The 26,803-nt window shown below is 39.6% G+C and overlaps 1 protein-coding gene across 6 annotated transcripts in view; it reads right to left on the reverse strand.

The window, feature by feature from the left end:
* Positions 1-24,635, reverse strand: part of kat7b (K(lysine) acetyltransferase 7b) — a 99,250-nt gene extending 74,615 nt beyond the window's left edge. For 2 of the 6 annotated variants that reach the window (XM_041173390.1, XM_041173391.1), the window contains exons 1-3: positions 24,466-24,597; positions 11,120-11,183; positions 440-587 (exon numbers count right to left, since the gene is read on the reverse strand). In XM_041173390.1, coding sequence (XP_041029324.1) covers positions 440-587; positions 11,120-11,143 — 172 coding nt within the window. In that variant the 5' untranslated portion in view covers positions 11,144-11,183; positions 24,466-24,597. Of the gene's footprint in view, positions 1-439; positions 588-11,119; positions 11,258-24,465 lie in introns of all 6 variants that reach the window. The other 4 variants (XM_041173387.1, XM_041173389.1, XM_041173388.1 and 1 more) reach the window with 4 other exon arrangements.
* Positions 24,636-26,803: the final 2,168 nt, after the last annotated feature.

Consider the following 26,803-nt stretch of genomic DNA (forward strand, 5'->3'; position numbering starts at 1 on the left):
ATGGGGTTGGCATTATTGCTGTAAACGACATCATAATCATGTCCCTATCCATCATCAACACAAGCACTCCAGCACAGATCATCATCTGGAGCAGAATCCAGGAAGAAATTGCCCTTATTAGGGGTACTGAGGTCAATTGTATCACCCATCTCACTAAACCAACTGCAACCACCTAACTAACACAGGCTAAAATCAAACCTGAGAACGTTTTGATATATATGGTTTAGCTATCCATCAATTGAACAAGTCATTTGGAGATCTTCAAGGCTCCTTAGCTTCACCTACAAAGAATGTGTTATTGTACTAATTTTGCATCACTTTTTTGACTCTGTAGAAGAAACTGCCAGTCTGATGCTTTTAGACAAAACTTTTGGTAGCAATTAAATCTTACTTAATTGTCCTCCTCTTCTTAATGTAACTCTTCTTAATTTCCTTTTACCTTGAGAACTCTGGCTGTTTCGTAATGAAGATCTGGTTAATCTGGTAGATCTCCGTGGTTGTCCATCACTCTCAGAGCTATCTGTATGGTCCAGATCAGCAGAGAAGTCAGAATCTTCTGTGCCCTCAGAGCTGCTGCCTGCCTGACGCTGAAACGGAATGCACAAACGATCAACTGCTTTAAAAAAATCACGCTCTTAAAACAGATATGTCCTCAATAGTTAGCCATTAGAAAGGGAAAGGGTTGACAAGGTCACTTCATGTTCTATTTAACTAATGACCTAATGTAAATAAATTATTGTGCAATTACTTTGGCTATGCTGCCAAGGTGAAATCCAGATCAAGGTAATGGGATAAAGTTTCCTTCCCTAAGGGACCTACATGAAATTAATTTGGCTACTCTCAACTTAATTCCTCATGGGAATAGGTACACAGCACAAAACTGCCCATAATTTGACACAAATTGGCAATTCCACTCCAAGGGTCCAAACAATAGTGAGAAAGAAAAAAGTTCAGAGTAGCAAAGCAGGGTGTGGCATATTGTTGGTAGAAAGATGTGTTGTTGGAGAAGAGCAGAATTTGCTTTATTATATATCTAGCAAATGCCACACTTAACCCAATAGCCCTGAAAGCTTAAAGCAGATTATCAAAATGACATTGCTGTGTTGATTAAGTGTCATCTTTTACCTGACAAAGACAAAAACACTGACATCAGGAACTATCCTTTCGCATCATTCTTGACCTCTCTGCAGTCTTTGGTATAGTCGACTACAGGACTTTCCACACAACACCTCCTCTTGTCTAGCTCAGTGTGACTGCCCTTACTGGGGCCTACTCATATCTATCCAATCATAGCATGTCCATTAATGGCTTACCTTCCCAATCTTGGACATTTATCTCTGGAGTTCTGCTTCAAAGGTCAACCCTTGGTTACCTCCTCTTCCTCACTGATATGCTATCCTTTGGCAACATCATCCATAGACAGGGGGTCAGCTTCCATTTATATTGACAACAATCTAGTTCTCCCTCCCTGGACCCCTCTAACGTCTGTGGTGTTGAATGGTTTGTCTGGCTACCAGTCTTGTAAGAGCCACAATTTCTTTCAACTTATTAATAACCATGCCATCACCTTCAAGCCCAAGCCTCAAATTCTGCACCCTAGTCACTGATTCCATATCCATGGCCACTGTTTCAAGTGGAACCAGACTATCTGGTTCCTGTATCTCCTACTTGGTCACAAGTTGAGGTTCTAACCCTCTATCTTCTCCATCACAATGACCATCTACTTCCTACTTTGTAACAATGCCCACCTCTAATCCTGCCCATCTCAGTCCAACTACTGCTGCAATCTTCATCCTTCCCTTCTTCAATTCCAAACTCAACTAGTCTAATGCTCTCCTGCCAACCTCCCATCCTTCATAAACTTTTAAGCTCATCCAAAGCACTACTCCATATCTGAGTCTACACCATTTAAAAAAAATTATTTCATGGGATGCGGGCGGCGCTGGTGAGGCCATTATTTTTTTATCGCTCAAGCCTAATTGCCCTCGAGAAGGTGGTGGTGAGCCACCTACTTGAACTGCTGCAGTCCATGTGGCGTAGGTATACCCACATTGCTGTTTGGGAGGGAGTTCCAGGATTTTGACCCAGCAACAGTGAAGGAATAACTATATAGTTCTAAGTTAGGATGGTGTGGAGCTTGAAAGGGAACTTGCAGATGGTGGTGTTCCCCATATCCCACACACCTATTATTCCTGTGATTGTCATCATACATTAGCTCCAAGTTCCACATGCCTTAATTTAAAATTCTTATCCTCATTTTTAAGTCCTTCATGGCACTGTTGCTAACCATCTCTATACCTTCAGGCCTACATCTTTCCAAAAACTCTTGTGTTCCTCCAACTCTGGTTTGTGTTTTCACCCACTCCCTTCAACCCACTTCTGCAAACCTGCTGCTATCATCTAGAATTCCTTCCTGAAATCTCTCTGGCTCCAACACCTCTTTTTTCTTTACCTTCTTTAAAATCCACCACTTTGAGTAAGCTTTTAGTTGCCTCCTAATATCTCCTTCCTTAGCTTGAAATTGACCTTCGCCTGATTACATGTGTATGAAGTGCCTCAGGGTGATTTTTTGCATTAAAGGTGTTATACAAACAAAGATTGTTGTAATGGTCTACAAAAGTAAAAGAAATGTGGTCAGTGCTGAAAACTGCATCTAACACTTGTTCCCATGTTTCTTGTTTTTACATAGATTTCAAAAATAATATCTCCACCAAACCACTACAGAATGTAGTCTAATATCAAGTCAAAACTGCACAATAAATAAAATCTGAATCCTATTGGCATTGGTTGACATCTGCCACCACCAGTCGTTAAATTCTGCAATCATTTTCCCATAAGTTTTCAAACAGAATAATGTGATGATTAAATCGGAATACTATTTCCAAAGCTGTCTCAATCTTAAATTATATAAGATTTGCCTATACTCCTGCCAGTTTGAATCACCATGACCCCTATTGCCTCTGCTTTAGAACTAACACTAGGGTTACACCCAGAAGTTTTCCGATCATAAGCCTAATGGTAACAATTCATTATAATGGTTAAAGTCAGCTTGGTAAACTTGGGCCATTATGTGTAGAAATCCTTTACTGTAATATCATGAATATACAGTTGACTGAGAAAAGCTATGCCACAAAGTGGCCACTTCTCGGTGGCCTTAAACCAATTACTATAAAATACCAAACCTGGTAATAAGTTCTAACTGAGGAAAAAAACAGTAAATTTTAAGATGGCTCCCTTGCTCCCCCAATGTTTCAGAAAGTTTTTTTCATGACCGGCTTACCCATATCGATCCCATGTGCAGTCGCTGTGTTTTGAGTTAGCTACCGACAGGCAGACAGCAGTTGGACATTTTTGGGTTAGGAAGACAAAAAAAGTATGGCCGGTGGGGGGGTTTGGGAGGAGCAGAAAAACAGTCAAAAATCCTACTCCTGATCCTTATCTAGTTTGTGCGAGGACATGATCATCCGTCACCCGTTTATAAATAACCTGCTTAGAATAAGAAAGCACACGTGAATGAAGACTGATTGGATATGGTCCAAGAAGCATTCAGCGCCGGCAGAACACCTGCACAATAGGAATATAGTTGTATAAAGAAATGAAAGGGAGAAAACTTGCATGAGAAAAATAAAGATTTCTCCCTTCAGAATATTCCCAGATTATATATGTGCTAAGAATCCGAGGAGTCTTGGTAGATTTGGCACTCAATCTAGCCAAGCAGTGTAGAACAGCAATGAACAAAGTCAACAAAATGTTGACCTAGTAGGCAAAACAGTAGAATATAAGTAAGGAAGTAATAAAAATGCACAATGCCATACAGTAGGCCATACACTTAATATTGTATTAAGTTTCAGTGCAAAGAAACAAGGGGACATTCAAGCTTTAGAGACAGAGCGGAGAAAAGCGACAAAGTTGATCACTGGTGTTCGGAATGTAAAGTTATGATTAAGAATAAAGAAGCTTGGACTTTTCAGCCCAGTAAGGAGGGGTCTCAGAGGTTATTATATCCAGATATACAAGGCTGTTAACAAAATTGGAAAGGTAAACCCAGAATATTATTTTAATTAAATTATAGTAAAATAAAGAGAGACTTTATAAAATGATAATTTTAGGACTGATATCAGGAAATTGTTCTTCACATAAAATGGTCCATGTGCGGAACAAATAAAGCAAGTGAAAACCTGAAATTATTTAAGAAACAATTGGAAGCTACAATAATTTAGTATGGAGGGGTCAATAAGGGTGTGTCAAATGCCCTTCCTCATCCATAATTATCTTGTAATCTAGGAGTCTATTTAGTCGAATATAATTCTTCTTCAAGAATAGGGGTGGGGAGTTTCTCCCGACACACCCCAAAATTCTCAAACTACTGTTCAGGATTACTCAACAGGGATTACACAGGCGTAATATTACTCTATTTCTTCTTCAGTCACTTGATTTAAGATCTTTAGGAAACAGAATTAGCAAGGACAACGTATGAGCTTCCAATTTAGAGAAGGAACGAAATAAACTAGCAATTAAGAGGGAAAACAAAGGGATATGGATAATTTTACTGGATCAGCTACTTTCAATACATAGTCTAGAATAAACTCAATAAAATGAACTTGATAAAGCTGATAAATCAAAGTTTTGCTGCTGTGGCTCTGTATGTCAGAAATAATCAGTTTTATTCTAATAACTGTCATGAAGAAAGAAATAGGTTATTTGGCCTCTCAAACCTGCTCTGCCATTCAATAAAACCATGGCTGATCTTACTGCAACTTTAACTCCAGTCTCCTGCCTGCCCCCCCCTTAACCTTGACTCATTTGTTCACCAAAAATCTGCCTAACTCAGACTTGAATATATTCAATAGCCCATCCTCCACTGCTCTCTGGGCAAGAGAATTCCAAAGTCTAACCAACCCTCAGAGAAAAAATTATTTCTCATCTCTGTCTTAAATGGGAGACCCTAACTTTTAAACTGTTCCCCCTAGTTCTACACTCGCCCACAAGGGGAAATGTCCTCTCAGCACCTATCCTGTCAAATCTCCACAGAATCTTAAATGTTTCAATAAGATCAACTATCAATCTTCTAAGCCCCAATGAGTACAGGCCTAACCTGCTCAAGCTTTCCTCAAAAGATAACCCTTTCTTCCCAGGAATCAGTTTAATGAGCCTTCTCTGAACTACCTCCAATGCAATTATACCCTGCTTAAGAAAGAGACTTAAACTGTACACAATGCTCCATATGTGGTCTTACCTATGCCCTGTTCTGTTGTAGCAACACTTCCCTATTTTTATATGCCATTCCCCTTGCAATAAAGGCCAACATTCCATTTGCCTTCCCATTCACTTGCTGTACCTGCATGCTAGCTTTTTATGATTCATGTACCAGGACACCAGATCCCATTGTACCACAGGTTTCTGCAGTCTCTCTCTATTTAAATAATATTTGGCATTTCTATTCTTCCTGCCAAAGTGGACAAGCTCACATTTTCCCAAATCATACTCAATCTGCCAAATTTTTTTCCCCACTCACTTAACCCTCCATTAATTACAGCTTGCAAACCCAAAAATGAGCCATTTACTCTCTGCTTCCTGTTAGCTAATCATCTTCTGCAGTAACCTTTTATATGGTACCTTATCAAGATAACATAAAAACTAAATAAACAAGAGCAGGAGAAGACCATACAGCCCATTGAGCCTGCTCCACCATTCAATACGATCATGGCTGACCTTGGGCTTCTACTCCACTTTCCCAAGTGCTCCCCATATGTCTTGATTGTCTGAGAGATCTGTCTCAGCCTTGAATATATTCAATAATGGATCAGCTACAACCCTCTGGGGTAGAGAATTCCAAAGATTCAACACCCTTTCAGCGAAGACATTTCTCCTTATCTCAGTCCTAAAAAACCTTCTGGAAATCCAAATACAACACATATACTGGTTCCCCATTAACCTTGCTGCTTATTACTTCCTCAAAGAACTCTAATAAATTAGTCAAATACAATTTCCCTTTCAAAACCTTCTTGACTCTGCCTGATTGTATTATGATTTTCTAAATATCCTGGTAATACCTCTTTAGTAATGGATTCCCCTTAAGTAAGGAAATGAAAACTGTTCACAGTATTCCAGATGCAGTCTCAGCTAAGACCCTGTACAGCTGTAGCAACGTTTCCCTACTTTTATACTCCATTTCCCTTAAAATAAAGGCCAACATTCCATTTGCTTTCCCAATCATGACAGATATTAGGTTAACTGGCCTATAGTTTCCTGCTTTCTGTCTCCCACCTTCCTTGAATGGAGGTGTTACATTTGCTGTTTTCAAATCTGCTGGAATCTTTCCAGAATCCAGGGAATTTTGAAAGATTACAACCAACGCACTTACTATCTCTGCAGCCAATTCTCTTTAGACCCAAGGATGCAGGCCTTTACTCCCAATAGTTTTCCCAGTCTTTTCCCTAGTGATCATGCTTGTTTTAAGTTCCTTCCTCCCCTTTCCCTGTTGCTTTTTGTGTCTCGTTCAGTGAAGACTGATACAAAATACATGCTCAATGCTTCTTCTACCATTTCCTCATTTCCCATTATTAATTTCCCAGTGTCAAACTCTAAAGGACCAACTCTCACTTTAGCTACTCTTTTCCTTCTTATATACTTGTAGAATCTCTTACTGTCTGGTTTTATATTTCTAACTAGTTTTCTCTCGTACTCATTTTTTAGTCATTCTTTGCTGGTTTCTAAAATATGTCCAATGTTCGGGCCTACCGCTAATCTTTGCAGTATTGTATAAGTTTTTTTTCAATTTGATGCTATCCTTAACTTCCTTAGTTAGTATCAGATGGCGCATCCTTCTCAGAGTCTTCCTTTCTCAATGGCATATATATTTGTTGAGAGTTATAAAATGTTTCCTTACTGCAATACAGTACTGAAATATTCTATCATGGATTCCCAATAGAGGGGCATAGCGTTTCAGCACAGAATATGATATATAACTGAAGGACAAGGTAATGAGCAAGTGAATCTTTTTTAAAAATGGAAAATTCGGCAGCCAAATGTGCGGTGGATATCATGAATATTCTAGTTCCTCCAATCCCTAATTAAGTTTCTCCTTTAGTATCTAAATGCATCTGAGGCATAATGTTGGTGGTACAATTCACTAAAGAGTATCCAATAGGCAAGTGAATCTATGCAATTCTCACGTAAACTTATGACTGGTTCAGATCAGCAGTGTCCCATAGAAGATTGTATATCAGCGCAGGTATGAACAAAATATGTGTCCTCTTGCAGGAAAAATGGGGTTCAAAGAAGAATGTGCATATAGACATACTGCAAAAATAAAACATACTTCTGATGTTGGTTAAATTTATATGGATGCTAAACTTAACCTTTGGTTTCATTGCAACATGTTGGAATGCCATATCAAAGTACACAGATAATCTACAACATTTTAAATTTGCAATGACTGCATTGTCTAAGTCTTCTGTTATAAGTCAAGCATGTTGTTCAAGACACCTAAACAGGAAATATGCAAAGAGGATGAATGTTGAGAGATTTGTGAAGGAGAGAAAAAAAAAACTTGACCAACTGCCAATCATATTATGAGGAGCATTATCCCTAAACACATCAGTCAAATTGTCTATGCAAAATCACACACTGAAAATGGAAATTTTTCCAATAAATGTAATGTTACAGTCACAACTACACACTGCAATATGCTTTGAAGACACTTTCTCAATGTCACTGGAAATCATCATCAGTCAAGAAGAGAGTGAATTTGTAAAACTCATTCGCTTTATTCAAATGAATTTGAATATGCAGGCAACAATGTAGAGTTAGCAAGAGAAATGGAGGATAAGCATGTAGATGGGAGCATAAAATTAAAGAGACATTGATAGATTAAATAAGTAAGCAAAACGGTGGCAGATACATTTCAATGCAGCTAAGTGTCAGGTTATCCATTTTGAACCAAAAAAATTATAGCTTTTTACCATTTTAAAAAAATGTAAGAATGGTGGCGGTAGAGTCCATGTACACAGATCACCAAAATGTAATAGTCAGACACAAAAGATTAGGAAAGGTTAATGGAATGTCAGCCTTTATAACCAGAGAGCTAGAACATAAAGGGAATGAAGTTTTGCAACAGCTATACAAAAACCCGGTTAGACCACATCTGGAGTACTATGGGCAGTTCTGAGCAGACCATCTAGAAAGCATATAATAGCCTTGGAAGCAGTGCAGTGGAGAGTAACCAGAACATTACCAGGGCTCCAAGGGTTTGATTATGAGCAGCATTTACATACACTAGGCTTGCATTCGGTGGAATTTGGAAGGTTAAAGGGTGATTTGATTGGGGATTTTGAAAGGACTTCATAAGGTAGTTAGAGCGAAACTTTTCCTACCAGGACAAGGGAACATAACCTTAAAACCAGAGACAAGTCATTCAGGAGAGCAGTTCGGAAACACTTCTTCATGTAAAAGGTGATAGAGGTGTGGAACCCCTGCCTGACTAGCTCAATTTATAATTTTAAATCTGCCAGAAAAGGATACAAAAGAATATGGAGCCAATGGAGGCAGATGAAGTTAAAATACAGATCAGCTGTGATCCCAGTGAATGGCAGAACAAGCTCAAAAAGCTAAATGGCCTATTCCTGTTTCTATATGCCTAAGAAATGGGACTGCACAAAAAGGAGAAAGGAGAAGGGAAAATTAAATACAACTGGAAGAGCAATCAAAAGGTTAGATGGATAATTCACAAAAAAAAACAAGAAAATCAAAGAAGACAGACACTTAAGCATGCAAAGCAAAAGCATGGAAAAAAAAGTGGGGAAGGAAATAAATAAATGGGAAGGGTTATGTGGTTTAGCACTGCTTCAGAAGACACCGAACAGAAATGATTACTGCTGCACTCTAACAAGATTCCCATGATAACCTTCAAACACTGTGCCCCATCATCCCAAAGAATACTGTTCTCACCTCAACAACAGAAGCTATATTTAATTTTCCACACATTGAACTCACGTCATAACTGGCACACTGCCAAACAGTGCCTCTATTCCTCTGTATAAGCAGTCTAAAAACTGTAGCTCTACTGTTTTTATCTCTACCACTTCTCGGTCCACAGCTTCAACACTTTGTTTTTCATTGACCTTGTTTAAAAGCCTCTTGTTTATAACTTGCAACTGAAAACCTCTCAGCCAGCATGTTGATAGCACAATTGCGTAACTTCATACTAAAATACTACATCTTGCTAAACAAATCAGAGCTGTCGCAATTGGTTAGAATTAAACAAAACATAAACAACTTTATTTTGATTTTGTTCTGAAGAGGCTGGCTTGGATCATAACAAGTGTAATTGGATTGTTCAAAAATAGATAAAGTGGATGCACTTAAACAGTTGGCAGTCACCCAGTTTGGATGGGATGCATCCTACGTTCCTGAGGGAAGCAAGGGTGGAAAAGTAGGGGCTCTAGCCAGAAGCTTTCAAATTCTCTTTGGGTATAGTATTGGTGTAATGCCAGAGGACTGGAAATTCACTAATATTACACCCCTGTTCATATAGTTAAACCCAGTCACTATAGGTCAGTCAGCCTAATGTCTATGGTGGGAAAAATATTAGAGAGTATAATCTGAGGCAAAATTGACATTTGGAAGAAGTGAATAAAATGATGGCTAATACAGTTTCATTGAAGGCAAATTGTATGCCAAACTTGATCAAGTTCCTTGATGGTGTAATGAAGATGGTTGCTAAAGGAAGTGTAGTTCATGCTCCACATATGGGCTTTCAAAAAGTGTCAATAAAGTGTCACATAACAAATGTTATCAACCTTGAAACCTAAGGGATGAAAAGGGTAGAGGCAGCATAGATACAGGATTCACTAAGAGAGAGAAAGCAGACAGTAGTGTCAATGGTTGTTTATCAGACTGGAGGAAGTATATAGTAGTAACCTCAGGGGTCCTTTTGGGGATGCATGCATGTGTGTATATATATTCTATATATACACATTAATGACCTGGATATTTGGGTCTAGAAGTTTGGAAGATTTAGAAATTTCAAAGTTTGCAGATGACACAAAACTTTGAAAAGTATTAAACAATGAGGAGAATAGCAGCAGACTTCAGGAGTATACATATGTACTGGTGAAATGTATAGACAGATGGCATTTGAAATTTATGCAGAGAATTGATTAGGGATTTTGGAAGGAAGGATAAGGAACGGCAATATAAACTAGACTGGACCATTTAAAAACAGGGTGCATGAACTCCCAAGATATCGGGGTCCGCAGGGCAAATCAAGAAGGCTGCTAAAAATGCATATAGGATTTCAGTTATGTGGAGAGACGAGAAAAGTTGGATTGTTCTCCTTACAGCAGAGAAGGTTAAGAAACGATTGAATAGAGGTGTTCAAAGTTATAAAGGATTTTGATGGAGTAGATCAAGAAAAATTGTTTGCACTGACAGGAAGATTAATAAACAGATTTTTGGTAAAAGAATCAAGGGAGAGGTGAGGTTTTTTTTCATGCTGCTAGCTACGATCTATAAGATAAGCCTAAAAGGATGGTAGAGAAAGATTCAATAATAACTTTCAAAGGGAATTGGATATATACTTAAAAAGTAGAAAAAAAATCAGAGCTAAGGGAAAGAACAAGGACGACGACTAACTGGTTAGCTGGCACAAGTATGATGGGCTGAATGGCCTTTGTTCTGCACTAAGATTCAATGATTTTATGAAAATAATTGCAGAAGATGTACATACACACATATATTAAACCAGAAATGCAAACGCATAAATAATGTAATCTGAAACACATACAAGAATTGAAAATGGATATTTCATAAAGGAATTAATACACATGAGCCAATAATTTGCATATTTAATTACCAGTCCAGAGACATTTATTTTATTATTTAGTCAACCGATTGGCATTATCCTAAACAAAAATACATCCTCTTCAGCTGAATTTTTGAATGCATATTCTGACAAGAATAAACATAATTGTTAAAAGTACTGTCATTTTATGAACAATCCTATTTCCAAATCACTGGTTGATTTTTTTAAAATATGAAATTCCATTCCTTCCTACTGCATTATTAAAGGATTAATCTTCCCTCTTCCCAAACATACAGATATACACAGCGTCCATACCTGCCTCCTTCGATCACTGTCCATTTACTCACTAGGCTTCCACTTCACCTTGTTAGGATGCTTCCTGAGGGAACACAATCGGCAGGGTATGACTGCAACAGTGAAAACATGCCCCATTCATTCTTTGGCTCCTATTTTCTGCATGAACACATAAATGAGAAGCGTCTACTTAGGGGGTCATTAGATTGAGGTTGATAAGATAAGATGATAAGAATAGATTGTATTCGAGTAGACAGTTTGTTCCAACTAATTATGTGAGGCAGCATCAGGGATCATAATTATAACTTACATAAGTCAAGATATAGCTGGATGTCAGGAGGGGGTTCTTCTGCCAGAGAATTGTGGGCCTCTGGAGCCTTTTGGCTTGTGCAGTGGGCAGCAATTCATTGAATTGCTTCTAATAAGAACAAGATCTGTTTCTTACTGAGGCAGAGATTACCTTGTAGAAAAGGCGGGTACTGCTTTGCATTTTTAGGGTCAGAGTGATCTCCTAGATAGTGTTGGTCATCTAAGAGGGGCAAAGAGGTATTTCCAGATTTTAACACCTGTATCCGTCCCATCTCCTCAATCCAGCCTGGGTCTTCATCTGCTTTCTCACCTCTACTAGGTGGTCAGATGATCTAGGGCAAGGTGGGGCATATATATATTGTTGACAGGCTGGGTAGACCAAAAGGCCATTTTCTGTCTATTATCGTTCATATGTTCTCTTCTTCCTGAATCTAGTCGAGGCTCAACATCAGCCCCTTACATTTCTTTCCACAGAACATGAAGTGTCTACAATTGACTACTGTAGATGTTTTCAAAAAAAAAAGTACATGGCTTAAATTAATAGCATGCTCCCTCCCAATTTTTCCCTGCTCTCATTAATAGTCAGTTCCATTCCCTCATACAATGCATTCTAAAATTGGGAAAATTCCAATGTAACTTGACATCCAAATATACAGATAGATACATTTCTCTCAATTGTGTTTTCTGCACCATTTGAAATGTTAGTTATATAAAGTTATGTACAAATCCTTAATTTACAACTGAATGCACTGATCTAGCAATTGCAGGTATATATGCTTACAAAACTGCATTTCACATAGAATGGCAGCAGTTGCAAACTATTTTAGACAGCAAAATCTGCTATTGTGGGATGACCAATAATTTATAAAATTACAATGATTTCTAGTCATCAATTTTCAAGTATATTACAGAACTCTTTTGTAACAAAAATCTCATTTACCACAAAAATATTTCATCAGAAGACAGTTGGCTGATTTTTACTGTACCAGTTGAACAAAATAGAGCTCAACAGTATTGCAGTCTTGACACTGATTCAAAAGTGATATACACCATGCGTGCTGGAACAACACAAAAAACAAATAGAAATATATACGCATGATGTCCAAGTCTATTGCTAATGATGAACGACCTGCTCATTGACATTTGCCATCATCTTTCTTATAGTAGAGGAATAAATAATCTAATTTTGATAAAATAAATTGACTAGGGAAAAGGCAATATATTCTTAATAATGTGGTCTAACACAAGGAAAAAACCTGAAAATAAGGGAGTTATAGTCCAAGGATTTTGTGTCATTTTTCACATTTCTATTCCTCTTTATGCACTAATCAGTCATGTTTCCCCACCCCCATCCCCCAATGACCCAGCTCAGAGGTGGTTGATTATTTAAAAATTAAAAACTTGTATTTATGTTAAAATACAGCAAGCTTCAGCAAATCCAGACATCTGCAACCTCTACTACAAAACAGAGATGAGACTCCACAGTACAACCAGGATAAGACTTTGAAGTTCTTGCTAGTACAGAAATAATTGAAGTTGGTTAAGTGTCAGTCTGAGGCAAAACAAAGTTGAACATTCCATAATTGAAGGAAGGTGCTCAATTCTTAGCTTTAGCATATTATAGACATGATGGAATTATTTCCAGTACTTGAGTGAGAAAACTGCCATGTACCAAACACGCAGAAAGACACTTAGGTCAATGTTATTTTTTTTTATCTTCGTTCATGGGATGTGGGCGTCACTGGCTAGGCCAGCTTTTATTGACCATCCCTAATTGCCCTTGTTCAGAGCGCATTTTTAAGAGTCTGTGGGTCTGGAGTCACATGTAGGCCAGACCAGGACTTCAGATTTCCTTCCCTAAAGGACATTAGTGAACCAGATAGGTTTGCTGTTGTGGGAAGGCTTAGTAATATAGAGAGAAATATTTTACCTCAGTTATGTTATTTTCCAGAATGAAACACTCTTTCTGTTGGTTACATTAACATGCCCTTAAAAGTCCTTTCCTGAAACACAATGCAAAGTCATATGCTAAAACTAAACATGAGCACTGTCTTTAAGTTACAAATTTCCATACAGAAGTTCACAAACAGAAAATCAAGTAACCATACACAAAGCAAACACAAAAGTTTAATGAAAGCATTCAAAACCAGATTATTTTTGTCGTTTGGATATTAATGCATTATAGCATCATTTGAAACTAATATAATAGTATTTCTTGTTTATTTAGCACATTCTTTTAGATAATGTCACCACCTTCAACACCTCTGTTCTTTTGTCTGTGACAGCTTTTGGTTATCTGCTCCTATCACTGCTTGCTTGTCCCAACAACCACTGCCCCCCCACCCCCCCACCTTAAACCAGCTTATATTTCACCCTTCTCCTATTTTTACTTAGTTCTGTTGAAGGGTCATGAGGACTCGAAACATCATCTGTACTCTTCTCCGCCAATGCTTCCAGACCTGCTGAGTTTTTCTGGGTACTTTTTATTTTTTCTTTTGGAGTTCCAGCATCCGCAGTTTTTTGTTTTTATCAAAGTATTTCATACTGGTTTAAATGGTAAATACTACATACCAATCTCCTTTAAATTAATTCAAATAATTTAAACCAATGGGATGATTGTTTATGATCTTGGAGCATGACCTTGTGAAACAGATATCCTTATTAATTCTATCTAGGCTCATCAATTAAAGTTATTAGAATGCAATCTATTGCAAAACTGCATTTAAATATGTCAACAAAAATGTTCTGTATAATTTCAGAACAAAGGGAGGTTGCAAATGTTGTAATGCAAAATCAGTTACTGTGGCAGCTCACGTCTGAAGAGATCGTGTGGTAGCATTATCATTAACACTATGGTAGCAATGGCATTGCATAAAACACTGACTGTCCTTCAGCTCCCTTCAGAAGATATGTGAATAAAATTGACATAAATCAGAACAGCCTGCAATAGATTCCCCAGTCTTTGACTGACGAGTTTATTTGTTGGGCACTGCAATTTGAAGGGTGCCCAGAACTTTGAATTTGTTGTAACTTTGAAGTTAAACATACATCGACAAAATCAGATATGACAGAAAAACTCATTTTAAAAATTTCAGCAAAAAAACTTGCTTTCAATAACCATGAAAAATGATCGAGAAACCAAAAGTGCATTGTAGCAAGAGCTACAATGGATCTGACTTTAAAGCTTTACAATAACCATATTACATTATTAGATTTTTTTATATTTCCAAACAAACAAATCACCTCTCTACTAGGGTCAGATACAGCAAAGAACACAATAAAGTACGAATGTATCTCCTATTTAATCTCACTAACAACTGTGAACAAACTGCAATTGAAATAATCTCAGCCAATTTAAATTAGAAACAGCTTTCTTTCACTTCCCCCCCCCCCCAAGAGAGATTTATAGCAGTTCAACTACAACAACAGCTATTTAGCCATTAACATATCCTACCTAAAGCATTCTGTAAATACAATTGCAACTTCTGAACACAGCTACAAAATATAGCAACTACTACTGCATGCTCATATTGCAGACACCAAGTAGAGTGAATAAAGTATTTTTAGACATGCTGTCATACTCTTTCCTTCCATTAGTGCCTGCATGTGTCCAAGAGTTGTTATTCTTATATTCTGGTCTCCCTATACAGTCCCATCATTTTGCAATGCGCATTCCACCTCTTTTTCCAAATGGTACCCATTCCAACACCAAGGGTGCTGAACTTGACATTACAACTTTCTTATTCTAAAAGGTTTGATTTCTACTTGAAGTCAATCCTTCTCATTATAACAAAAACAGAATTACCTGGAAAAACTCAGCAGGTCTGGCAGCATCGGCAGAGAAGAAAAGAGTTGACGTTTCGAGTGCCCTGCCATCCATTCTTAATTAGCACATTCGTTTAGATAATATCACCAACTTTAACACCTGTGTTCTTTTGTTCTATTGTTGGTGACATCTTTTGATGATCTGCTTCTATCACTGCTTGTTTGTCCCTACCACCACACCAACCCCCACCACTTTTCTCTCTCTCTCTCCGCCCCCCCACACACACCTTAAACCAGCTTATATTTCAACTCTTTCTTGGACTCGAACTCAAGTTCTGTCGAAGGATCATGAGGACTCGAAAAGTCAACTCTTTTCTTCTCCACCGATGCTGCCAGACCTGCTGAGTTTTTCCAGGTAATTCTGTTTTTGTTTTGGATTTCCAGCATCCGCAGTTTTTTTGTTTTTTTCCTTCTCATTATACTTTTGTGTTGCTCACTTTGTCCTTCTCACATCCTAGTTTGTCCCTCATCTTCCAGAATAGTTGCCATAGTTTATCAAAAACACAGTGTTTGCTTCAAAAATTCATTTGATTACTCCAATGCAAACAGCTTTAAAACTGGGAGTCATTTGAATGTTGCTTTCTTTAGGGATCTGCCATATGATCTGATATAGTTTTCAAAACATGGATACTACATTGCATAAATCACACCTCCAATTCAAATTAATACAGGAATGCCCAAGGTGGCATGCATGGAAAGCAGGTAGAATTTACCATTAAGGGTTGCTTATCTAAGGAAATCATTATTACAAAGGATACATTAATGTTTCATTGTGCTATCTGCTCTTGCATTTACCAAGTGTTTGCTTCACAACTTTTAAATCATTTGTAAATACACGAGTCTGTAAATTCTGATCTGTTTAATGTTCATATGTTCACATCTTCCAAAACGATTAACAGCACAGAACATGACTATTTCATTTTTGGAGGACTGCTGTGCAGTGAGTGAGAAAAAATTCTATAAAAACTAAAATTTCAAAACAGTTTCAAATACTTTAAAACAGGGTCTCCCAAAGTGTGGGTCTCGACCCCCCGTGAGGTGGGGTGGAGGTGAGATTTTGGGGTTGCATGCTCCGAGGCAGCAATGGCTGCCTTGGAGCTGAGATTGGGTGCTAACAGCTGCAAAGCCCCTTTAAATTCTCGCTTTTTTTTATATAGTGGCGGGAGTGGTCTCACAGAGGCCTGAAGGTCGCTGGGAAAAAAAAAGGCCTATGGAAAGGTAGGTGTTTGCTTTCTAAAAGAAAACTGCAGTTTAAACAACTCACATCAAGCTGAACTTCTATCTCCACCTTCGCTCAGGAGCTAACATCATCCTCCTCCCCCCAAACAAGAACTAAATCCACATGCTCACCCCACCCCCCATCCCCCAACCCACCACCACCACCACCAATGAACCACACATCGTTCAGGAGCTAAAATGTCATCCCCCCACCCCCAGGGTCACATGAAATCTGAGGCATTAAAATGGGATTTGAGTTACACCAGAAAAAGGTTTGGGAAGCACAACTTTAAAAAAAATTGAGCCTCACGTTTTATAAGCTAGCATTTATAGCCTAATACCATATATTTAAAAAATTCTAACAAAAAGTTAGGTTTGCCGAAATTATGTCCTTCGACAATTCCTTTTACCACACAAAACAAAAACAAAATTATGTATATAAAATGTTTGCTGTTGCAGAATATGGACTAGTAACTTTAAAAAGTTAAAATGTAATTTGATGCCTTGTAAACATTACTGAATAATGGTAATGTGAAACATATGCCTGGATCTCTATTTTACACACAATCTTTGTTGTATAAACAAACACACAGGTGCTATGCAACAAGAATTGGTATCCCAGTAACTTAAATGTTACCATGGTCATGCAGATGCTATATGTAACAAAGGTTTTCCTTCTAATTGACAGCCATCTATGCAGTCTCATCATTCAGAGGCAGCTCTGTTTGTACTTCGAGCACCAAAGTAGCATAAATGGGACACATTTCTCTGCAAATATACAAATTTATTCACAAAAAGGAAAAAACTAATCCAGTTGCTTTGGGGTCACAATTTCTCCCGCATATTTTGTAATCTGATGGCCGACTGTGGAATATAACTTATTACAGAACTCGTGGACAACAAAATTAAAATCGGAGGACCAGAGAATGTACACATGGATGAATGGCTAGAAGGGATACAAGATAGAGAGAAATAAACTCATGGAGGGAATTGAAGGTGAGGATGAGCACCTTAAGTATAATTCTTTGGGACACAGGAACAGTGGAGTCTGTCAAAGACAAGGCTAATATGGATGCAATCTTAGTGCTGATGAAGATGTGGGATGCAGGTTTTTGGATGATTGATTTGTGAATGGCATTTGTGGGGGAGGCCAACAAGGAGAACACTGGGAAACTCCAGCCATTTGTTGGTAAAAGCTTTGATAGGGTTTCACTGACAGAGAGAGGGGTGGGAGCAAACATGGGCAATGTTGCAGATGTGAAAGAAAGATGCGAGAAGAAGCTATACTTAGATAAAGCAGTATGTAGACATTTTCCTTCCTGGAACTGTGAAAGACATAATCCAGAGCACAAATGATATATATCAAGGCTCAGAAGCTAAGATTAACAATCGTGACCATAAAAATGTCAGAATCAAAGCAAGCAAGACAAACAATCTCTTCAAATCAGGCAGGGAGAACAATGAAGGTGCTATCAGCAGAATATAGAAACTTGCAGATATATGTTAAATGGGAGATCAAGGAGCAAAGAAGAACACGGAGCAAAGTATGACTGCAGGTGTGTGATATTCCAAATTACTACATCCCTCAGTATTCATTTTTTGCTATTCATTCATGGGATGTGGGCTTCGCTGGCTGGGCCAGCAATTATTGCCCATCCTTAGTTGCCCTTGAGAAGGTGGTGAGCTAACTTCTTGAATCGCTGCAGTCCATGTGGTGTGGGTTCACCCACTGTGCTGTTAGGAAGGGAGATCCAGAATTTTCACCCAGCGACAGTGAAGGAACAGCAATATATTGATAAGAGAAGGCACAAGCAACACAACCTTCATAATAAAAACAGAATTACCTGGAAAAACTCAGCAGGTCTGGCAGCATCGGCGGAGAAGAAAAGAGTTGACGTTTCGAGTCCTCATGACCCTTCGACAGAACTGATGAGACAGAACTAGTTCTGTCGAAGGGTCATGAGGACTCGAAACGTCAACTCTTTTCTTCTCCGCCGATGCTGCCAGACCTGCTGAGTTTTTCCAGGTAATTCTGTTTTTGTTTTGGATTTCCAGCATCCGCAGTTTTTTTGTTTTTTTCAACCTTCATAATAGCCCATCTTGGGAATGAATAAGAAACTGGTTGAAAGGAAGAAGGCAGCAGTTATTTATTAGAGGAATTATGTCAATGCTGAGGGAATCAGGAGTCAGTGCTGAATGGTGTGTCCCAGGGATCAGCTCTGGCACCACAACAGTTCCTAGTTTATATTAATAACTTGGACACTCCTTGAAAACTGACCAGGAACTTAGATGAAACCAAACCATAAGGGACAGCTGATTCTGAGGAAGAAGCTCAGGAAATATAAAATGAGTCAGAAGAAATACAGTAGCTGGAATTTAATATTATAGAACGATTACAATTCGGCAAGGAGGCCACTCAGCCTATCATGCATGTGTCCGCTCTCTGAGAGAGCAATTCACCTTGTGTCACTCCCCTGCCTTTTCCCTGTAGCCCTGCAAATTTTTTACCTGCAGATAATGATCCAATTGTCTTTTGAAAGCCACAACTGAATCTGTCTCCACCACACTTTCAGGCAGTGCATTTCAGATCCAAATGCACAATGCATATAAAAGTTTTTCCTCATGTTGCCATTATTTATTTCGCCAAACACCTTAAATCGGTGTCATCTGCTTCCCCTTCCTTCAACCAAAGGGAACAATTTCTCCCTATCTACTCTCTCCAGACTTCTCATGATTTTGAATACCTCATCAAATCTCTTCTCAACCTTCTCTTCTGCAAGGAGAACAAGCTTCTCCAATCTATCCATGTAACTGAAGTTCATCATCCCTGGAACCGTTCTCATTAATCTTTTCTGCACCCTCTCTAATGCCTTCACGTTGTTCCTAAAGTATGGTGCCCAGAATTGGGCGCAATACTTTAATTGAGGTCAAACCCGTATTTTATACAGTTTAGCAAAACTTCCTTGCTTTTGTACTCTAGGTTTCCATTTATAAAATCTAGGATCCTGTATTTTTATTAGTCACTCTCTCAACTTGCCCTGCCATCTTTAACGATGTGTGCATATATACACTGAGGACCCTCTGCACCTGCGCCCCCTCCTTAGAATTGTATTTTGAATTTGCAGATGACACAAAATGATTGCTTCTTCCAGTTCTTCCTATCAAAATGAATCACTTAACACTTCTCTGCATTAAATTTAATCTACACGTCCACCCTTTCCATCAACTTATGTGGTTTTAAAGTTTAACACTACCCTCCTCAGTTCACAATACTTCCAAGTTTTGTGTCATCTGCAAATTTTGAAACTATGCCCTGTAGACCAAAGTCTAGATAATTAAATTACATCAAGAGCAGCAGCAGTCCTAGCATCGACCCCTGGGGAATCCCACCATTAACCTTCTTCTAGTCTGAAAAACAATCATTCACCACAATTCTGTTTCCTGTCACTCAGTCAATTTCATACCCATGTTGCCACTGTCCTTTTTATTCCACGAGCCCTAACTTTGCTCACAAGTCTGTTATGTGACACTTTATCAAATGCCTTTTGGAAATTCTTGCACACCACGTCAACTGCAGTACCTTCATTTACCCTTACTGTTACCTCATCAAAAAGCTCAAGCAAGTTAGATAAACATGATTTCCCCCTTGACAAATCTGTGCTGGCTTTTCTTAATTCATCAGAATTTGGCCAAGTGCCTGTTAATTTTGTCCCAAATTATCGTTTCTAAAAATATTCACACCACCAAGGTTAAACTGACTTGCCTGTAGTTGCTGGGCTTATCCTTACACCCATTTTTGAATAATAGTGTAACATTTACAATTCTCTAATCCTCTGGCATCACCCCTGTGTCTAAGAGGACTGGAAACTTATGGCCAGTGACTTTGCAATTTCCATCTTTACTTCCCTCAGTGCCCTTGGATTCTTCTCATGCAGGTCCTGGTCATATGGACAAGCACAAAATAATATACATAAATTGACTGACATACATTGTCTAAAAATAGAAAAAAACTGAACAAGATCAATTAGATACCAATAGCTTGGGATTTCTGCTAAGTTTTGCTTTTTTCAGCACAATTTGTCTGAAATCAGCCAACAGGTCAAAAAGTAAAGGAATTTCAAGAGCAAATTATTTCCAGCACAAAAAGTTTGCACAATCTCTTTCATTAGTTAAAAACATTGCAACAGAAGCCAGCCCCAGCCATAAAATTGGGCACATAAATAGGCCAAAATGACATATTTGCCAATTTCCGCTAATTGTGCCTGTTTGCAGGTCTTCAAGAATACTCTGATAATTAAGTTTTTTTTAGGCGCAAAGACACTAATAGCAGTTATAAAAGCTTTCAACGTATTTTTTAATTACTAAGTGACCCCTGCACACCAATGAAACTAGCAAATAGCTTTGCATAGTTTTTTACAGTCATTTTTAGCTATTTATAATTGGGTTACTCACAGGTGATGACCAGACACTGAATAAAAATACTTGATTTTCAGCTATCTTGATCAAACTGCAACATGCACCATTCATAAAAATGAACATTTTTTAGTGTTTTTTAAAATTCCGTTCTAAAGGCTACCAAATTGAGTTGGTTCATGGAAGATTTTACATTCAGTAACATGCAAAATGTGTTTCAGCAACAAAATGAGCAATGAAAAACACTTCTGAGAACTATTGCAACTTGTGCCCGGATCGCCAATTATACCCAAAGCGGAAATTTATTAGCCAATATGTCCAACTACTACAAAGCATCAATCAAAACAGCAGACTACAAGTTAGAAGTCATGCTTGAACTGTATTTTACAAGTCAGAGCACAACTTGAGTTTTGTGTTTGGATCTGAGCATCAAAGCATGAGGCAGATGTTCAAGTTTGAGCATTAGGCTAATCAAAGACTTGAAATAAGAGTAATCCTGGAGAAACTTGACCTTTTCACTCTGTTACCTCCAGACTTGATTATTCCAATGCTCTCTGTCCCCGCCCTTCACTTTCTAAAAACATCAGCTCATCTGCAACTCACCAGTACTCTATCCCACACTGTCCTGTTCATTGTGTCCTTATCACCTACACCAGTCCCCAAAAGCCTTAAATTGGAACTCCTCATCCACATATTTAAGTCTCTACACAGCCTTGCCTTCCCTATTTCTGTAACTTTATCTTGTTTCTCTCACTCTAGCCTTTTGAGCATCCATCCCACCTTTGCCTCACCATTGGCAACCATGCTTTCAAACGTTGTCAACAGCGAATGCTCTGGAATTACATCCCTGCCTCCCCAACACCAACGCCCCCCACTTCTTCCTTTAACATTCATCTTAAACCTATCTCTTTGATCATGTTTTTAGTCACCCTTTATAATAGCTCCTTCTTAACCGAGACGTACATTTCCACCTTGTTATGCCTCTGTGAAGTGCATGGGATGATTTTCTGAATTATAGGCACAACATAACTGCAGGATGTTGTTAGTAAAAGGAAGAAGCTGAGATAATTTTTCAGAGATTTCCAGGATAATAACCAGACTAAATTTGAAATATTGCTTAAAACTAAATTGAGAGCGCAGGCCAGATTCAAACTGATGAAAGGCAAAGTTAGAACTGAAGGCGTTTTTCACAGAAGGGGTGGCCAATACCTCAAAGGGATTTCTGAATGGAAAAGTGGAGGCAGAATCCCTCAAATTATTTGAAAGATTAGGTGCTGCTATAAGGGAAGGAGTGTTTTTCTTTAAGGATGAACTAAGTCTAATGGCTTTTGTATCTATTGTACGATGTAAATTGTATCAAGAGGCACTGTTGGGATTGCATGGACAACACTGCCAAGGCAGCAGAGACCAGGAAGAATATGGAGGGACAATGAATTGTGGTTGCAGTAATAGATGATAGGTGGTTGCATTATGAGTGGTTTCAGTGCTGGCTGCAGGGTGGAAGCTTGATTTTGAGAATGGTGACAAGTTAACAGAAACATTACCACAAATAGCCTATTACCATGTAGTTTTGTTCTAATCATTCAACTATCTGGCAAACACAGAAACAAATCAGCATAAGAATTTTTCAACCAAGCTACTGAGGAAGCCACAGATTTGATTTGTTTATTACACTGTCAAACAGTTTATTGAATGTGCCATAGAGGCCTGACAGTCCTAATGTCATCTCAAAGCCATTTTAGCCCCAAAGACAGCTGTCACTGGTTTCCATTAGGCAAATTACATGCATAGTTTCCAGCCTTGAAACTTATCAAACAAAAGAAATCCTTTATGAGAATGGTGAGCTAATTCATGACAAAATGTGTGAATGTAATGCCACTAATTCCCTGCCGTACCGTCCAAGGTGCCATCTTTCAGATGAGACATTAAACCACATCCCGTCTGCTCTCAGGTGGGTGTAAAAAAAATTCCATGCCATTTTTCAAAGAGCAGGGAAGTTATCCCCAGTATCCAAGCCAATACTTATCCCTCACCCAACGTCACACAAAACAGGCTGTCTGTTCATTAACACCCTGCTGTTTGTGAAAGCTTACTGAGCTCAAATTTGGCTGCTCTGCTTCCTCCATTACAATAGTGACTTCACTTCAAAAGTACTTCATTGGCTGTAAATGCTTTGGGACATCCTGAGGTTGTGAAAGGTTACAATATGAACATTCACTACACACATCTCATGAGTTAAGATGAGAAATCTATCTTTCAGTATAACTGAAGAACCAAACAGCATGGGTCAAGGGAAAGCTCATTAAGGATAAGACTCAAAATAATTAAAAAGCAAATTACCATTGATTCTGGATATCAGAAACAAAACAAGGAGAAAAATGCTTAAAAAACACTGAGCAAGGTAGCATCTGTGGGGGAATCAGAAAAGAGCTCTTTCTTGGCACTTCACAGATACTGTCTGCTGACCTGCTCAGTGTTTTTGGTGTTCATTTTAAAGGAAACTGAGTGGATGGGCAATACAGAAAATGACTACCAATGGCACCTATATTTACATAGCATGATCAACATGAGGGTTAAAAAAAGTACACGTGGGCACTTCTGTGGAAACTAAAGTGCATAAGTCAAAACAGCGAGGGTAGCCAAAAGCAACTCTGAAATTATGGAGTAAAATAATTTGCTCTGGGATAGACACCTGCACTAACTGCCTGTGTACAACTGCACAGAATTTCCCAATCCAACTGCAAATGTGGCGAGAATAGTTGCAAGCATAACACATAACACGAAAATCAGCACATGTCACAGGTGAAGCTACTGAAAACTCATGCAACTCTAATTTGGATGTAAAAGGTGACCCAGTTCGATACACACCAATTTGCATACTTAAATGATTAAATAAATCTGCAAACTGGTTCCTTCTTTTCCACTGTCGCTTATTACTGGACGCACAGCTTTGGTTTATACCCCATTGTTGTTGCTGACACCAACATAAGCTCAAACAGGTTCTAATTGCGACTGTATGGCAATGCCATTCGGTTAGCACCAGTCAGTCAACTGAACAGCAACTGTTTCCAGTGCTGGGCGGCTTGTCCTTGCCCAGCCCCCACTGCTTAGTAGCAGCTGCTTGTGCACAAACTGCTTCCATCCACCAGCAAAGCCCAGGGGCGGGGCATAGATCAGCCCTGCAGCCAATCAGGCAGTGGAAGGCCGCCGGCTGGGCGTTGATGGACAAGAGGCCGAGCCAACGGCCGGACGAGGGGACGAGGCGAGCCGCGCGCGCGACTGGAACGTTCGCAGGCCCAGCGCGAGGCAGCGGCTTCTCGTACTTTCCCCGGGCCAGGAGTGAGTGAGTCTCCCCTCCCTCCCTCCTTCTCTCACCCACCCGTCCAACCCGTCAGACGGCACAGCGGCGAGCATCAAATCTTTGCGGTTCCCTTATCCTGAGGCTTGAGGCAAGCGGGCGGCGGGAAAAAAAAATCAAGGCGGTAGGGGAGAGAAACACAACCAATCGTGCCGCCCACCGGGAGAGCACAGGCCCCGAGAGGGTGGTGGTGGTGGTAGTGGGGGAGGGATGCGACGGAGCCGCGACCTACAGCGACGCTCACCTTCCTCCGCGGCATTATCCTCCCGCCGGAAAGCCGCTGCTCACTCTCCCCGGGACCGGCGCCGCCAAACTCACCAAACAATCGGCAGCCACTCGCGCCGTTGGCCGTTGTTGTTTTCCGCCTCTTCCGGTGCGAGCGCGCACCACCGGAAGCCGAGAGCGGCCTCGGGGTTCCGGGCGGAAAAGATTCCCCCCCTCCCCCTCGCGCTTCTCGCCTCCAGTTCCGCTCTCTTGCACCCCAGCCCCAGTGCGACCGGAGTCGGAAGCCAGGTGCCGCGAGTCTGAGGTTCAAGAAGGGAAAAGTGCCGGTCACGCTCAGGAGCCCAGGCAGCATCGGTGGAGAGAGGAACCGAGTTAACGTTTCAGGTCGATGATCTTTCATCAGAACTGGGGGAAAAAAAGGTAGAGAAGTAATAGGTTTTGAGCAAATAGTGAGGCGGATAATCCTCAGTCTTATGTCGAGATTCAATGGAATGGTTTAGGGAGCCGAGGTCAGAGTGGGAATGGGCCAAAAAATTAAAATGGAATGGGCCAAATAAAGTCCAGAATATGCTCTATACCATATTCCCACAACCGCAAGATGCACCAGGATTTTAAAAAGGAAATATTCCTGAAAATCTCCTACATATCATGCCTAGACTTCCAACATTTTGGTTTCCTATGTTCTACACCCTCTAAGCCTTAGGCCATGAAAGCTCTGCTGCCCGTGTATCAACTCACTTCAAGTCCTGTGCCCCTGTCATTACTATGCCCGTTGACCTACGTTGGCTCTTGATCAAGAACGGTCTAGATTTTAAAATTTCCATCCTTGTCTTCAAATCCCTCCATGGTCTCGCCCCCCCTCCCTGTCTCCGTAATCTGCAGCCATACAACCTTCTGAAATATCTGCACTCCTCTAATTCTGGTCTCTTGGGCATTCTCAATTTTAATTGCTCCACCATTGGTGACCGTACCTTCAGTTGCCTAGACGTCAAGCTCTGGAATCCCCTCCCTAATCTCTCCAACTCCCTACCTTACTTTGCTCCTTCAAGACTCTCCTTTGACCAAGCTTTTGATCGTCTGACATATCTCCTTATGTGGCTTGCTGTGAGACTTTGTTTTATAAAACTGGGAAGTGGTTTGGTATGTTTATTACATTAAAGGTGCTATATACATATAAGTTGTTGTTGTATTCAGGCATACCCTTCAAACCATAAGGCACAAGGCAATTTTACATGACTTTTTTCCAGGAAAAAAAATTTATCTTATGGCTTAGTAAATACAGTTGAACACCGGATTCAGTCTGCCAGCATTTACCCAAGCTTCCAGTTGCCTGTCATTTTAATTTTCTGCTCCATTCCCTTTCTTTCCAAACTCAGCTCTGAGTTCAGCAGTTTCAGATCATAACCTCATTCCCTCCCACTTCCTTTTGGTGGCAGCTGTTGTTGATGATTCTCTGACTCCCACTTACATCTTTTATAACTTCATTTGCATATTCATACAATTTCCTTTTGCCTTGCACCATCATCCTTTTTGTTGTTTGTTCCTTCCTCCTTTCCACCCTATCACAGATCTCCCCTTTTGTTCTTAACCCTCCTCCCTTTCCCAGTCTCTATACTTGCTTAAAATTTGTTATATCTCTATAATTTTTTCAGTTCTGATGAAAGACCGTTGACCTGTCTCTGTCTCTCTCCACAGATACTGCCAGACCTAATGACTATTTTCTGTCTTTATACAGTTGATTCAGGCCTTGCACGCCTGTGAAGTAGACGAGGACAGAGTTCAGATTAAATGTGTGCCGCTTACAAGCTGTTTCTGTCAATTATTTCAAATACCTTCTGTTTTGATGCCATTGGCTCATCGAAATATTGTCAACTTTGTTTATTTAAGTCGGTTTGAAATCCATCTCACTATTTGTAAGTAAGAACTTGGATTTTATTTTATTCATTCAGGGTAAGTGGGCTTCGCTGGGTAGGCCAGCATTTATTACCCATCCCTAATTGCCCCTGAGAAAATGGTCATGAACTGTCTTCTTGGACTGCAGTGGTTCTTATTTAGAGCCATCCCTCAATTGATAGAATCATGGAACGTTACAGCATAGTGGGGGCCATTTGGCCCATCATTCCTCTGCTGGCTCTCTCAGAGAGCTTGCTACTTAGTCCCACTCCTTTTTTGGTTCAACACGCCATGTCCCAAGAAGTTTTCGGAGCAGGTTTTGGATGAGGATTGCTCTGAAGCCGCCTCAGTAAGATGGAATCTCATAATACAAATGAAGAGGGAACATTCCTCCGCCATGCTGTGTTAACTCAACTTTATTACAATTATGCAGCTCTTCCTTGAGGTTTTTCCCTACCTGGTTT

This window comes from Carcharodon carcharias, chromosome 23 (genome assembly GCF_017639515.1).
Source record: "Carcharodon carcharias isolate sCarCar2 chromosome 23, sCarCar2.pri, whole genome shotgun sequence".
In the NCBI taxonomy this organism is placed as follows: domain Eukaryota; kingdom Metazoa; phylum Chordata; class Chondrichthyes; order Lamniformes; family Lamnidae; genus Carcharodon; species Carcharodon carcharias.